General features: G+C 41.6%; 2 protein-coding genes across 2 annotated transcripts in view; both read left to right on the forward strand.

The window, feature by feature from the left end:
* LOC133424525 (potassium voltage-gated channel subfamily C member 2-like) overlaps positions 1 to 15794 on the forward strand; it is a 181703-nt gene that overhangs the window by 74591 nt on the left and 91318 nt on the right.
* Positions 5978 to 7461, forward strand: LOC133424526 (uncharacterized). Its single transcript, XM_061715194.1, has 2 exons — positions 5978 to 6525; positions 6891 to 7461. The coding sequence occupies exons 1-2, from the start codon at positions 6001 to 6003 to the stop codon at positions 7386 to 7388; spliced, it is 1023 nt and encodes a 340-aa protein (XP_061571178.1). The 5' UTR covers positions 5978 to 6000; the 3' UTR covers positions 7389 to 7461.

Raw genomic sequence — 15794 nt, forward strand, 5'->3', positions numbered from 1 at the left:
TAAAGTCAGTGTATACAGTGTCCCTTTAATTTCCAGCTGCAGCTTCTCAAATTCGGATTCCATTTTTTTTATCAGGGGAGTTGGCATAAGCAGTAAAAGGAGGATTTATCTATTTTTATTGGCTTTCTCTGCTCCCTAGTGGTCACTTTGCTCACTTCAGGATACAAGACACCAGCGTTTATAAGACGATCCAATCCACTGCCTCTGCTGAGCTCCTTTCTGATGCCTGGGTTGTTTGGGGGGATGATCGACGAGAGGATTTCTCTTACAGGTCAGGGATGGTCCTCAGGCCAAACATCCCAGCGGTGCCTCCAAATGTTGTGCCCTTAAAAAGGGGAAAAATAGTGAGGGAAGATGTACAGACGACAGACACAGCTCTTGCCTTCACTAGATTGTATTTAGTCAAAAGTATTCAAACAAAAATCACAGGTATTCCCTGAACACACTCAATTTCAGGACTAAAGCCTCAACAATCAAATTAATTTGTATCCATTTCTTATTCATGCAAATTGCACCCTCAAACAATATAAAACATGGATTACAACCCAAATGAAATAAATTTATCTTTAACTTATCCTAAATTAACACATAAGCTAACTTATTAAGTAATGAACTAATGTCTTTTAAACATTTAAACACCATATAGACAATCTCTCAAATTAAATAAAATGGTACAACAGTCAGACGCCATGCGGTGAAGTAGCATTTAGCTTAGCCTCCCACGATGACGGAGTTAACCAGTAACTTAAACAATATAAAATAACTCAATTCACTTGCTTAACTTAAAATAAACAACAATGACAGAATAAAATAATCAAGAACGTTTCGCTAGGTTTATAGTGTTTTGTGCACAGTATTTACCTTAAAAAGGGGAAAAATAGTGAGGGAAGATGTACAGACGACAGACACAGCTCTTGCCTTCACTAGATTGTATTTAGTGAGGAAGAGGAGCGCTATTCCCCCTACTGGAGCCCTGAGGTATTACTACTGACGCACAATTACCACAAACACTTACACCTTAAATGTATCTTCTACACAGTCAAAACCCGAGCAATTTAGCAGAAATAACAAAAAAACATATTTTATAATACTCTGAAAAGGAAAAAATTGAATGATTTATTTTATTACCAAATTCTCTCATCTGCTACACTTGCATATTTAACGTACATCCTGTATCATAGCTACATGTCTGCCGTTTGTAACAAAGCAAACCGCGTGAAAATCGGTTGAAAATTAAGCAAGTTATAGTTATTTTACTTATGCAGACACCTCCTTCCACAATAGAAGTGAACGCTTTAGAGTCAAAGCGATACCGATCCAAGATGGCGGCCACGCCCGACGTTCTCAGGCAGTCAATGCGGCGCCTCGACCAAGATGGCGGCCGCGCTGAACATCAGCCCCTCCCCCCGCGGGAGCTGCGCGCGCAAACCAACCATAACATTTGTAAATATATATAATATAAACTCCTAAGTATGTGTTCATGTGAGTGTGTATATATAAATATATTGAAGTGTCAGTGTGTTGTTTTTTTTCTTGGTCTACTTATCATTGAATATAAACTCCTAAGTATATATTTACAAATATTATGGAAGACAACACAGTAAGCAGGCTATTAATTAATGACATCATTAACCATTTACCCGATTTTTGTTATCTGTGACTGTGATTGTGGGAAAGTATGACGAGGGGGGGCTTTTCACGGCAGGGGGGCTGAATCCGGCACAACACCGGCCCCCCGGAGCCCCCGGGTTCGGACCCCCGGGTTCGGACCATGGATGTATTATATAACTGGATACAGGATCGAAAATGGCCGCCCATTCATTTCAATGGGAGTTGCTCACCCAGCGCATCCGCCGAAAAAATTTCTGACTTCCTGGTTTACTTCCTGGTACACGGGCCCATAGAGCATGCGCAGTTGAGTCACCTCCCATGATGCTCTGGGGCCTCCCATCATGCCCCGGGGCAATGTGAACGAGCGCTGCGCGCTCTGGACAAGCGCTGCGCGCTCATGAGTCCTTCAGACCGGTAATGATAGATGTACACAATGAAATTAGGGATTTATAGGGCAAATCAACCGATGCTGTTCTCAAAGTCATGGTTATAGACTATACATGGTTCATTTGTGTGTTTTTTTTAATTAAAGATAAAACGAGTCATTTTTATTTAAGATGAGACACCCCAGGTTAATAGGCTAAAATAGGGTAAAAATGTAAATAGCAGGTATCACCATGAAACTTCCCAAGTTTATTACTTACATTAAGACAAATATTTTTTGTATTACAAGTTTTGTCAAGTATTATGTTTAAATATGTCAAATATTATGTTTAAATGTGGTTAATTTGTGGAGTTTTATTTTTTTGAGTAAGGATAAAACGAGTCATCTTTATAAAAACAAACAAACAAAAAAACACATGGGATTCCCCACAATAACACAAGCTGTCATATGCTATTTATCTATATACCTTTGGCTAAATCTGGGTAAGTCTATTAATGATCGTGCAGTCCGAATGTTAGGCGTAATTAACTTTGCATTTTCTCTGATTCTTTTACAGCTTCTGGGCTCACATTAAGTGTTATTCCTGCCTGATATCTTATTTTCACAAACCATACACCGTTGGCTACAACGGAAATGTTTAAGTACAAGAATGACAAACCATTATTATTCTTGCTATTAAACATTTCCGTCTGTGATCCCCCTGGTCAGGGCGTTTAGACCGAGTGTGACCTGAGCGTCCCACCTGAGCTCTGTGCCATAGCGCGCAGCTCCAGCTCAATGAATGACAGAGGGTCTCCTGCTCAGCTGCTGCTCAACACTGATCAGAGCAGCTCCCCCTCGTTTACTGAGGTTTTATTATAAACCCAATGTCTTTTGTCATGGAAAAAAAAATTAAGAGACCACAAAAACACACCTTTGAGCCGTGTTTTCCACTTTTCTGAGTGATTATTCCGCCGAACGGCTTAGATTCAGCCATGCTCGTTCCCGAGACACACACGACCGCGCTTTGCGAGTGCACGGACAAAGCCGTGACGTCACGCCCAGAAAGAGACTTTTCTTTGACTTTTCTGGCCGTTATAAAACATTTTTGACGGATATAAAGTCCATGACTTAAAAATATAGAATACAAAGATTAGTAATTGCCGGTGATTACAGCTGGAGGTGTCCGGTGAACAGTTTTAGAGGCTTCTCTTTTACTATTGCGGTCTATGGGAAAAAAGCTTTCTGGGCCCCATGGGATTTTTTGTTGCAGTACCGCGGCTGGCCACTGGAAAAAATCGGCGTGGCTTCTGAGCGCGAGGCTGGGGGAGTGGTTCGGACCTCCGGGTTCGGACCCCCGGGTTCGGACCCCCGGGTTCGGACCTCCGGGTTCGGACCCCCGGGTTCGGACCTCCGGGTTTGGACCTCCGAGCCCGGATTCCTCGACGGTCCGGTCCGTACGCGGCGCCAGGCCGTGCCCATGCAAAGATAATACAAATATAAATTACATTAAAAAAACCTGAACTTACCGCTGACCGTGTGCAGTTACCGGGTCTGTGATGTGGGATCTGATCCTTTTATAAGGGTAAATGTCCATGCAAAACCTCATCTTAACTCTCCCTCACTGTTCAGCAGCCACGGCTGCTAAACACTGGCTGCAGCTGGAGCGGACTGAGCTGGTGGTGGGCGTGGTTTCAGCAGCGGAGGAGACCGAGGGGTGGTGTGCATTTTGGTGACGTAAAGAAAATGCACAAATCCAAACGGCCTCACAGAAACCACATGACACTAAAACACTCTGTAAGGGTGGGGGCGAGCAGACCCTGCAGATTTTCATGGGATTTCATCTTTCCTGTGTTGGCAGGGTGAACGTCAGAGATGTAGTTATAACACTGCATACTTGTGAATAATTATAAACATTGAAAAACGTACTTTTATATGAAAATAACCAGAAACAGATAGCTATAACATGGTATTTATATACTGCTTTAATGAACATTATTTTTATAGCCTATAAGCTATAAATATTATTTTTCTATTTTAATAAAATTAAATGTTTTTCTCTCATTTCAATTAAAACAAATAGGAATATTATCGGTTTTAATGACAATTATTGTACATCACAGCTAATTGTAAAATACATTGATTCAATTCGATTATATACAGGAATTACAGGCTATGATAATAATAGAAAAGAAAGAAAAATGACTCAAACAAAAAAAAAACAGTGAGTGAGACAAGACAGCGACAACCAATGCAAGTGGGATTTCAACCATGTTTCAAAACAACAGACAACAACTTCTGAGCAAGTGGTTTCTTGAACAGATATTGGAATTAATCTAAGATATTTGCATAAGGTCACTCTCACTCCCAAATAAATGAATAAATACAACAACACACCCCTCTCCTCTTACAATACATTCAAATGAACAATCATAATTCTTCCTTTATACAATTTTACAAAAACCATAGCCTATGTCTTTGTAAAACAGCATAATACAAAGTCCTTCAGAATACATTTACGTATTTTTAACGTGTGACAGCATCCTGTATCATAACTACACGTCTGCCATTTGTACAAACCAAACTGTGTGGAAATCGGGTAAAGAGTCTGAGAGTTATGAATGATTGTAGTCCGGGAGAAACCTTGCTCAGTAGAAATGATCAGTGTTGGGACCTAACGAGTATTTTTCCGTTACTTTAGTAACGAAATTAGTTTTCTCTCTAAATTCTAACGTAACGCATTACTTTTCCCATTTGGTAGTGGCGTTATCGTTATTATGAATTAAATTGGTCCGTTAGTTGCGTTAGTTCCGTTATTTTCGGTAGTTTCTTTATAATCCGATTCCTCCTCCTAGTCCTGCCAAAACAAGCAGCAGCAAAAGAGCGTGGAAGTGAGCTCTCAGACTAACATGAATCTTACAGAGAAAGTGATGATGATTGGTTAACACACTGGGTAACTCCGTGGGTAAGCCAATCAGAAACAGAGTTGGGCGGGCCTTTGCCTTTCAGGAAGCGGCTGCACACACAGCATGCACCCAAGCGCACACACCGCCCGCCACACATAAACAACACTAAACGAAGTCAAACCTGAGTCAAACTAATAACGGTGCATGATGACGGCGAGCGGCGAACAGACACCAAGCCTAGGTAAAATGGAAGACAGCAGTGACAATGACATCGGGTGCTTTGCAGGATGGAAGTATAAACATTACTTTGAATTCGTTGAGATAAAGGGCGGTAAAAACATTGTGGTGAAATGTAAGCTGTGCGCAGGAGGACATAAACATTTGTCCACAGCGAAGTCCAGCAATGGCAATCTGTTAAAGCATCTTTCAACAAAACATGGCTGTACAAAACTGGTAGCAAAAGACCCCACAGAGGATGGCCCCACACCATCTAAACAGCAGAAGCTGGAATTTAAATCTCCGCAGCATGTCCCAATGAGCCAGAGCCAACTGAACAAATTTGTTGCTGGCTATGTGGTTGAAGATATGCTTCCAATATCCACTGTTGAGTCTGTTGGCTTCAAAAAAATAGTCTCCAAAATACCTGTTAAAACAGGAGTAGCTCTACAGAGCAGAAAGACATTTTGCAAATACCTGGACAATGAATACATTAAAATGGAGCAGCAGCTCAAACACAATTTTAATGACCTAGAACATCTTTCCACAACAGCTGACTTATGGACTGCCCATAATAAAAGTTTCCTGGGGGTAACAGCTCACTGGATAGATCCAGTCACCATGACACATCAGAAAGCAGGGTTAGCCTGCAAACGTTTCAAAGGCCGTCATACATATGACGCGATTGCTTTGGAGCTGGATAATATCCACTCTGCTCATGGCATAGCCCAAAAAATCACAGCCACAGTCACGGATAATGGCTCAAATTTTGTTAAAGCCTTTAAAATGTACCAACCACCACGTGATGAGGAGGAAGACGATGATGATAATGACTCACAGGCTGATGAGGTGATTTTCACAGACATTGGAGATGTACTGAATGGTGCTGATGCTGATGGTGACATGGAGGAGATTGTTTTACCCCCACATCTGAGATGTGCATCACACACAATGAACCTCATAATGTGCACTGATGTAGAGAAGTGGTTGCTGTCAACACCTGAAACCAAAGCAGTGTACAGGAATGCTACCACAAAGTGTACAGGGTTGTGGAATAAAGCCAGCCGATCAACAGTAGCCTCAGAGCTTGTGGAGGACAATCTTGGAAAGAAGCTGCTAGTACCTTGCACAACTAGGTGGAATTCCTTTTATGATGCCCTGGCTCGGGTTTCTGAGATACCAATTGTAGAGTTGAACACCCTGCTCTCCAAACTACAGATGAAAGCTATCAGTGAAAGGGAATATCTGGTTATCAGAGAGTACTGCACTGTCATGAAGCCACTTACTATGGCACTGGACGTCCTTCAGGGAGAAAAGAATTGTTTTTATGGAACACTCCTACCCACACTGCAATCATTGATGCACAAGACTCTGGAACTGAAGAAAGATCTGCAAATCCTTGTTGGCCTACCAGATGCAATTGTGCAGGTAAGAACTGTGATTTGTGTTTAAATTAAATCAAATAGCCAATTGTATTGCATAATAAATGTCAACAGTGTTGACAGCATTTTAGCTGTAAAGTGTACATGTTGTACAGCATATAGTGCTTCTCAAATGTTCCAACTTTAAGGCTTCCCCTTAACTGTCAGAGTTACAGACTTATAAGGGCCCATTGATACCCCTCTAAAGGAATAAACCCCATTAGGCCTACATATGTTGTGGCCCTGAAATAAAATGTTTAATGCAATTATTTTTCTCTTTTTTTAATTTGCTCACTCAGTACACGAGTATGTTAGTAAAACTTAAGAATGTATTTTAATTTATTTTGCACTCTTCTCGTTATATCATTTCAGTCAATCAGAACAAGATTTGCTGGGGCTTTGGCTAGTGAAGATGCCGTCCTGGCTGCTGTGACACTACCAAAGTTCAAGCTACGTAGTTTACATGGTCAGCAGGAGAGGAAAGACGCGGCGAAGGCAAGTCTGATTGCAGAATGCCGCAAACTGGCCCTTGCACGGGAGCAGCAATCAGGTACCACCAACCCAACACCACAGCAAAGCACAGAGGAAGACTTCTTTAGCTTTCCAGAGGATGAGGATACTTACGGTCCTGCTGAATCTGAAGTAGCTGATTACTTCAAATCAGTTGCAACAGAGATGGACAGTCTTAATCAATATCCTTTGATAAAGAAACTGTCTCTTAAATATAATGCAGCCACTCCATCCAGTGCCCCAGTAGAAAGGCTATTTAGCCTGGGGGGCCTGATTTTGTCTCCAAAGAGGAACCGGCTCTCAGATCAAAAGTTTGAGAGACTTCTCCTCTTAAGGTACAACCATTGGTTTGAGAGCTAGGAATTAAGAAATGAATGTATAGATAGATATTTTCTGGGCATAAATACTGATGTATTTTATTTAGACACTACCTCTGCTGGACTAAAGACAGTGATGGTCTTCGTTTATAGTGTTAGCTCATTTATGTTTTGTTTGAATACCCATTGTTACTGTATGCATTGCACAGACATTGCAGCCTTACTGAAAATAATCTCAGGGTCTGTTATGAAGCTGAAAGTACAGTTTCTTAATTTTATCCACTATCATTTTGTTTATAATGATGGACAGATGTTCGTATATTTTTGAGATGGCTGAAAATAGTTTCTCTCCTCTCCCAATATTGTGATGGTGATGTAAAGAATGGACTGAGACAGAGATAAAGAATTATTCTGTATAGACAGCCTTAATGACTTTAATTTATGTTTTGGTTATTGTTGTGCATTGCACAAACAGTGCAGCCTTTCTAAGTACCCGTATTTACTTATGAAGCTGAAAGCACCTTTTTCTTTTATCCACCATTATTTTGTTTACGCTAATGGCCGGATGTGAGGTAATCAAATGTTTGTGTATTTGACTGGTTTGTTGAATGTGAGAAGAGATCAGTTATTTAGCCCTCTGCTGAGTGGGTAGAGTCATCATTCATGACTGAGTCACTATGATCTAACTACACTGTTACACTGTTACACTTTGTTTTGAAGGCCAAGTTGAGGCTACAATAAATATTCCTGTCAAGATTTCTAAACATATCTCTTGTGTTTTATTGTTCCACTACATAAAAAAAAATATTTGTATATAAAGTAAAGTAAAGTAAAGTAACTTAGTTACTTTTATAATTGAGCAACTAGTAAAGTAACTAATTACATTTTCTCAGCACTAACTATAACTATAACTAGTTACTTTTTAAAAGTAACTTCCCCAACACTGGAAATGATGCACTAAGACGCAAAGAATGCCCTGTCCAAGATGGCGGCCGCATCGATCGGCGCCCGGTCCAAGATGGCGGCCGCGCCCCACCCCCCCTCCCCCGGGGAGTTGCGCGCGCATTCAAAACTGCACTCATCCCCCCACCTTCCCCCCGCGGGAGCTCAACCCCTCCCCTCCCCTCCCAGTGCTGTTGCAGCAGTCTTCTCAGCTGCAGCAGTCCTGCTGGATCTGACTGAGACACAGTCTGATCACACATAAATATTCATTTAAAATCACGTCTAATGATTAGGTTTATCAAAATCACAGGACATTTTCAAAATACAGTAAACAATATACTTATGAAGTCCCATATGTCTATGACATTTATTGACAAAGACATAGCTTTTTACGTTATTAGTTAATGTTTTTAATTTTTAGAGTGACAAAGTTCTCCGAACATAATATGTTCCAGTGTATGATTTTTTAGTCCTGTTGTAAGCTATCTGAAACTGTCATTTGATTTTCCTTACACAAAATCTTTGATTTTTAATTAATATTTTTCCAGAAATACAGAGTGACATAAAAATGCCAATTCCTTTCAAGAAATAACCACGATACGCGACACAGTCAACAAGGAACCTACTGCCAATCAAATGTGTCAATTGCATTAAGATTGGATAAACCAAACAGCAACTAAAGCACATAATTTGATGAAAAATGTATACCTGACCAAAAGGTGGCGCTATGGAGTTCATCCAAGATTGTCACATCCACTTGTTCAGAATGCAAGCCCGATTAAATGTATTGAATTTGGGTTCATTCTGACCAATTATGTTTAAGTTACAACAACTTTTATGTTCATGGCGAGACACCGAAATTTGACAACCTCCAACAGCAACGCCCTTTGACACAAACTTACAGTTTTCTCTGTCACTCATCGTCAATGCCTTACCTATTATCTCACCAACTTTGAGATCAAGAAACTGATCTCGTTTGGAGCACAGATGCAAACTAGAAGACATGACAATTCCTGGTGCCAACAGGTGGCGCTACAACCGATCCTGAATATTCCACCATAGATGGGTTCAGGCTCAGCCTACAATCATGCACATACGTTTTCGACCACATCAAATCATGTATTGCTGAATTACAGCCAATTGATGTTTGATGGCGAAGCTTAAAAATGACCTCAAACTTCGCCGGATCACTAGGGTCACGCCCTCTGGCAGAAACTTAAAAGCTTCGCAATTTAGCGTCGGCCATGTGTCTAGATTGTACAAACCAAGTTGTGACCCAATCCGATAAAATCTCTAGGAGGAGTTCGTTAAAGTACGAGGCCTAGAAATGATCAGAATTCATGAAAAATGACATTTTCTGTTCAAAATGCCGGACTTCCTGTGTAACTTAGACCATGGGTCCAAAAGACTTTTTTGTAAATCTTTGTCTAATATAATACACACATAAAGGTCATTGCTGTAAGTCAAACCATATTGTGGGGCTTGTCAAAAAACATAAAATAGGTGGCGCTATAGAGCCCATTCTTGTGGACCCATGCCTGTCGCCCATAAAATACGTAATTTTACGCGACTCTGGAAGCGTGTGCAAAATTTGGTGAGTTTTTGAGCATTTTAAGGCCTCCAAAAAGGCAATTTATTTACGGCGAGGATAATAATAATAATAATTAAAGCTGCAAGCAGCGATGAACGGGCCCTCGCACTCACGGCCACCGCCCCCATAAGCATATCAGAAATGACACCACCCACGACTTCCTATGTCAAAACATTCAAAAGTTATAGCAGAAAAAAGGGACAACCAATCAGAAGAAGGGGCGGGGCTAATTAAGGCCAACGAAGCTTAAGGACTCATTACAGAATCCCATGACACCACCCACAACTTCCTATGTCAAACCATTCAAAAGTTATGGCAGAGAAAAGTATTCTAGGGGGCGCTGTTGAGCCGTTAGGCCACGCCCATTAATGCAAACCATGAAATATCAAATTTATCGCCAAGCCTGGCTTGCATGCAAAATTTGGTGACTTTTGGAGAACTATCAAATATGGACCAATCAGATTTCAAAATGGCCGACTTCCTGTTCGGTTTCGGCCATGGCTCCAAGAGACTTTTCTTTAAGTTGTGCCATGATACAGGTGTGTAGCGATTTTCGTGCATGTACATTAAACCGTATTGTGGGGCTTGAGGCACAAAGTTTTCCAGGGGGCGCTGTTGAGCCATTTTGCCACGCCCATTAATCCAAACCATGAAACATCAAATTTATCGCCAGGCCTGCCTTGCATGCAAAATATGGTGACTTTTGGGGAACTATCAAATATGGACCAATCAGATGAAGGGGGGCCGCGCCTTTTGGCGTCTAGCGTCGCCACGGTAACACTTTTGAAAGAGAAAAGTAATGCGTGTAGTCGCAGGATAGAGACGCACATTTTGATGTATAACACATCTGGGTTCACGATACGGTTCGGGCCGTATTAATTCTCGAAGGAATGGCATATATTGCTCCAAAATTACGCAATTAATTCAGAATGTTCAAAATGGCCGACTTCCTGTTCGGTTTCGGTCATGGCGCCAATAGACTTTTCTTTTAGTTGCGACATGATACAGGTGTGTACCGATTTTCGTTCATGTACGTCAAACCGTATTGTGGGGCTTGAGGCGCAAAGTTTTTTCTATCTGAACCAATCAGATGAAGGGTGGGCGCACTTTTTGGCGTCTAGCGTCGCCACGGTAATGCTTTTGAAAGAGAAAAGTAATGCGTGGTGTCGGAGGATGGAGACGCACATTTTTATGTATAACACACCTGGGTGCACGTTACGGTTCGGGCCGTATTAACTGCCGAAGGAAGGCATCAATTTCGCCAAAATGACGCGATTAATTCAAAATGGCCGACTTCCTGTTCGGTTTCTCGACATGACGCCCAGAGACTTTTCTTTAAGTTGTGTACTGATACAGGTGTGTACAGATTTTCGTGCATGTACGACAAACCGCATTGTGGGGCTTGAGGCACAAAGTTTTCTAGGGGGCGCTGTTGAGCCGTTAGGCCACGCCCATTAATGCAAACCATTAAATATCAAATTTTTCGCCAGACCTGGCTTGCATGCAAAATTTGGTGACTTTTTGGGCACGTTTAGGGGGGCAAAAAGGCCTTCCTTTTGTCAGAACAATAAGAAGAAGAAGAAGAAGAAGAAGAATTCCTGCAATTACAATAGGGCCTTCGCACTGCAAGTGCTCGGGCCCTAATAATAAACATCACAGATACAATAGGGTCCTCGCACTTTCAGTGCTCGGGCCCTAATAAACATCACAGATACAATAGGGTCCTCACACTTTCAGTGCTCAGGCCCTAATAAACATCACAGATACAATAGGGTCCTCGCACTTTCAGTGTTCGGGCCCTAATAATAAACATCACAGATACAATAGGGTCCTCGCACTTTCAGTGCTCGGGCCCTAATAAACATCACAGATACAATAGGGTCCTCGCACTTTCAGTGCTCGGGCCCTAATAATAATAATAAGCATCACAGATACAATAGGGTCCTCGCACTTTCAGTGCTCGGGCCCTAATAATAATAATAAGCATCACAGATACAATAGGGTCCTCGCACTTTCAGTGCTCGGGCCCTAATAATAAACATCACAGATACAATAGGGTCCTCGCACTTTCAGTGCTCGGGCCCTAATAATAAACATCACAGATACAATAGGGTCCTCGCACTTTCAGTGCTCGGGCCCTAATAATAAACATCACAGATACAATAGGGTCCTCGCACTTTCAGTGCTCAGGCCCTAATAAGTTGTATATAAATAACATGTATGCACTATTGCTGGCTCAAGGAAGGACCGTGCATGTCTTCTCAGGGTGTCGTTTAACACAGTGATTCTTAACCATAGGGCCCGCGGCCCTATGGCCCACACTTGGGCCGCGAGCGCCATCTAGTGGGCCGCGAAAAGAAATCTGTTTTGTACATGTGGGCCGCGGGGGCCGCGGGACTGCATAGCAACTCCCGACCAAATGAGGAGAAGAAGACCCTCAGCTAGCTCTAGGTGTAATAGTAAGAGAAATGGTGTGTATTTATAGAGAAAATCCTTCATTTTGCACAGAGTAGGTTTAGATCCGCCAGGATCGGGGATCGATTACTTGGGTCTGCGCCCAGAGCGAGCGAGCGCGGCGTGATCATTTATCCTGACTCGTCCGCGCGGCCGGGGAGGTCGGTGCCGCTCGGGCGGTGGGCTCCATCGTTACTGCTGAAGGATTGTACATGTAGATGTGTCTGCTGGACTGGACTGTTGTTCGGGCTCGCAAAAGCATCGGAAAGTGACTCTGCTGCAGCGGCCAGAGAGCTGCGGGTTCTGCCCGTCTCAGATGATCAGGCTCGGATGAAATCCGACACGCGCAGTCCTGACAACTTATTAATGTAAATAAAACTTAGTAAGTTACTTAGTAAGTAATTAGCTTGACTCTTACAGAGATGAGAAGCCTAACAGGTGGAAAGGGAAGTTCAACCCAGAATGGACAGATTCATCCTGGTTCAGTTTACCCACTGGGACAAAACCAGTGTCTCATACGTTCAGAGACCGTGGCGTTCAAAGTGCGAAAGTAAAACGCCACTGAAACAAAACACAAAGTTTTTCATCAAACATTTTCACTCAAGTCTGAACTGAAGTCACAGAAAATAAGCTGACCATCTTAAACATGTTTGGGTCCACATACAGCTGTGAAGCAGCTTTCTCCACAATGAACATAATTAAAACTAAATATCGTTCCAGGTTCATCAATGAGCACCTTCTCATGTGCATGAGAACCTGACACCATCCAGCCCAGATTTAAAGTCCTGGCAGGAGAAATTAGAGCTCAGTTCTCTCACTGAACGACAGAAAGTGGGGGCATAAGATTAAGGGGAAGAAAGAAAAACTGCAAAACTGTTAAATTGTTAAGATGTGTTTATATTAATTTATTATAAAAATGTGTTGAGACAATTAACAAAGAAAAGGGGAAATTCAAACTGCTGGTAAAGAAATAAAATAAGATAGCATTTGAAAAATAAAATAAAATCTTATTTATTTATTTTATTTTTAAGAGAAAAAAATGTGTAATTGAAGTTACACATGTTAATGGGCAAATATGTACTTTTTTAATATAACAGTCAGATGCAGATGTTGATACAACTATGAGGCTACTTGAATATATATATATATATATATATATATATATATATATATATATATATATATATATATATATATATATATATATATATATATATATTTATTATGATGTTCTGGACCTTTGCTGCTATACAGTGTTAATATTTAACGGGCCTCGGGCCACTCTGTACTGAAAAAATTGGGCCCCAAGGTCAGAAAGGTTAAGAACCCCTGGTTTAACAGCTTCAGGTGCTTGGAAGGTCTGATAGATAGTTAGTCGCGGTAGTTTAGCTTAGATTGTGATCAGATCTCAAGATTTGGGTCGATTGCTGCCTCCGTGTGCTCTTGCTTCCTGGGTTAGCAGTGGATGTCATGCTCCCCCCAAGAAAAACAAAAAACAACTCACTGGGTTTGTATGTGTATATATATGTATGTGTATGCGTACATATATGTACATATATTAAATATAGTAATAATGCACATGTATATGCCTTAGGTTTTTACCGGCATGGTATCAACCATTAACAGATAAGGTAAAAAAACAAAAAACTAATAGAGCTCCGGTGTCACCTAACGGGTGAGTTGCTCCGTTAGGTAACACTGGAGCCACCGGAGCTACTCACTGGTCCGGTCCGGTGAGTGGCTCCGGTGCTCCGGAGCTAAGTTAAATACTTAGCCCATGTAAAGATCATACTTGTAGACCAATATAAATAACATAAAAAAATAACGTCACTTACCGCTGACTCGTGTGCAGTTGCCGGGTCCGTAGTGTTGGTACTGATCCTTTTATGAGGGTAAGTGTCGATGCAAAACCTAATTTTTACTGTCCCTCATTGTTGAAACAGCCACACGATACACTCCGCTTCGGATCAATGGTGGAAGCTCCGGCCGGCGGAGTGAGTTGTGGGCGTGGTTTCACGCAGCGGAGGCCGACCTATGGAAATCGCTCCTGTCGTTACATAACGACAGGGGCAGAATCTGAACGGCTCATAAAAGTCACATAACACTGGATGGCTCATCCGGGCGGCTGTACAGACACTGCAGAATTTAGTTGCTTTCCTCCTTCTCTGAGTTGTCAGGGTGAGGGGAGACCACTTTTTATATGTTAAAGCAAGAAAAAACGTGTTTTTCATAATAGGTCCCCTTTAAGTCATTGCCAAAATGTATCTGATCGGGAAAAACTATCGAAATTGTATTGGGAATGATCTGATCGGGAAAAATCGGGATCGGCAGATACTCAAACTCAAGTGATCGGGATCGGATCGGGAGCTAAAAAATCCTGATCGGGACAACCCTATTCTCTTTCTAACAGCACCAGTGTTGTGCTAGTTAGTGAAAAATAGTAACTAGTTACCGTTACTAGTTACTTCATTAAAAAGTAACTCAGTTACTTAGACCAAAAAGTAATGCGTTACTATGAAAAGTAACTTTTTAGTTACTATAAATAAAAACATTATTTTAAATGCTCCCATTTAATGCCCCTCTAGCCTTCATTTCAGCAGGTACTGTATGGATTTGCATTGTGCATCGTGTTCTGCATTCTAAACAGTCTCCCCGCTTCTTCACTTCCTGTGTCAATAACGTTGGTCGCTTAGCAACAAGCTGAGAACGGCCAATGAGCTTCAGCAGCAGCTCAAGAACGGGAGCGTTTGATTAATCGTTCATTACAGTTCTCAGATATAATCCATGGTGGCATGTCGGTTTATAAGAATCTTTTTGCCCAGAATGAAAAAGAGCGTCAACAACGACCAATAACTATTTTCTTCTCTCGAAAAAACACACCTGCACCGCGGGCTTTAGGAGAAAAAGACGCTACAGTGCGGAGTCGGGATGTAGCGACGCAGTCAGAAGTGAAATAAGTGCGATGCAGTGCTGATCTTATCACAGGTTCTTTTTTGAACGTAACCCCTGCGAAAAACCAGGCATTACTGTAATGACAATATCTCCACGTTGCGAAACTCGCCTTCTCTTGGCTCGCCATAACCGTCATCCTTTTGAATGCCCACACACTATGTTTCCTCTGGTCTCCATGTGTAGGGAAAAAAAGCTTCACTGTAGCCAGAAATAACGGAGTAACGCACCGTTTGGTAACGGTAATTGCGTTACTGAATTTAAAAAGTAATGCGTTAGAGTATTAGCTAACGGCGTTACTGTAACGCATTACTAAATAACGCGTTAGTTCCTACACTGAACAGCACTGACAAAAACATTACATTTTTGCTGCCAGGGTGCCCTTGTAAATACATTTTTGTGCAAATAACCAGCAGCTCACACAGTTAGCACAGAGGGCCAGGTCAAGACACTTAAACAGTTTTAAGACCTTGTAAGGGGGAGTTTTAAGACAGTTTTAAGATCTGGTGTAAC

Source organism: Cololabis saira, chromosome 23 (genome assembly GCF_033807715.1).
Source record: "Cololabis saira isolate AMF1-May2022 chromosome 23, fColSai1.1, whole genome shotgun sequence".
Classification (NCBI taxonomy): domain Eukaryota; kingdom Metazoa; phylum Chordata; class Actinopteri; order Beloniformes; family Belonidae; genus Cololabis; species Cololabis saira.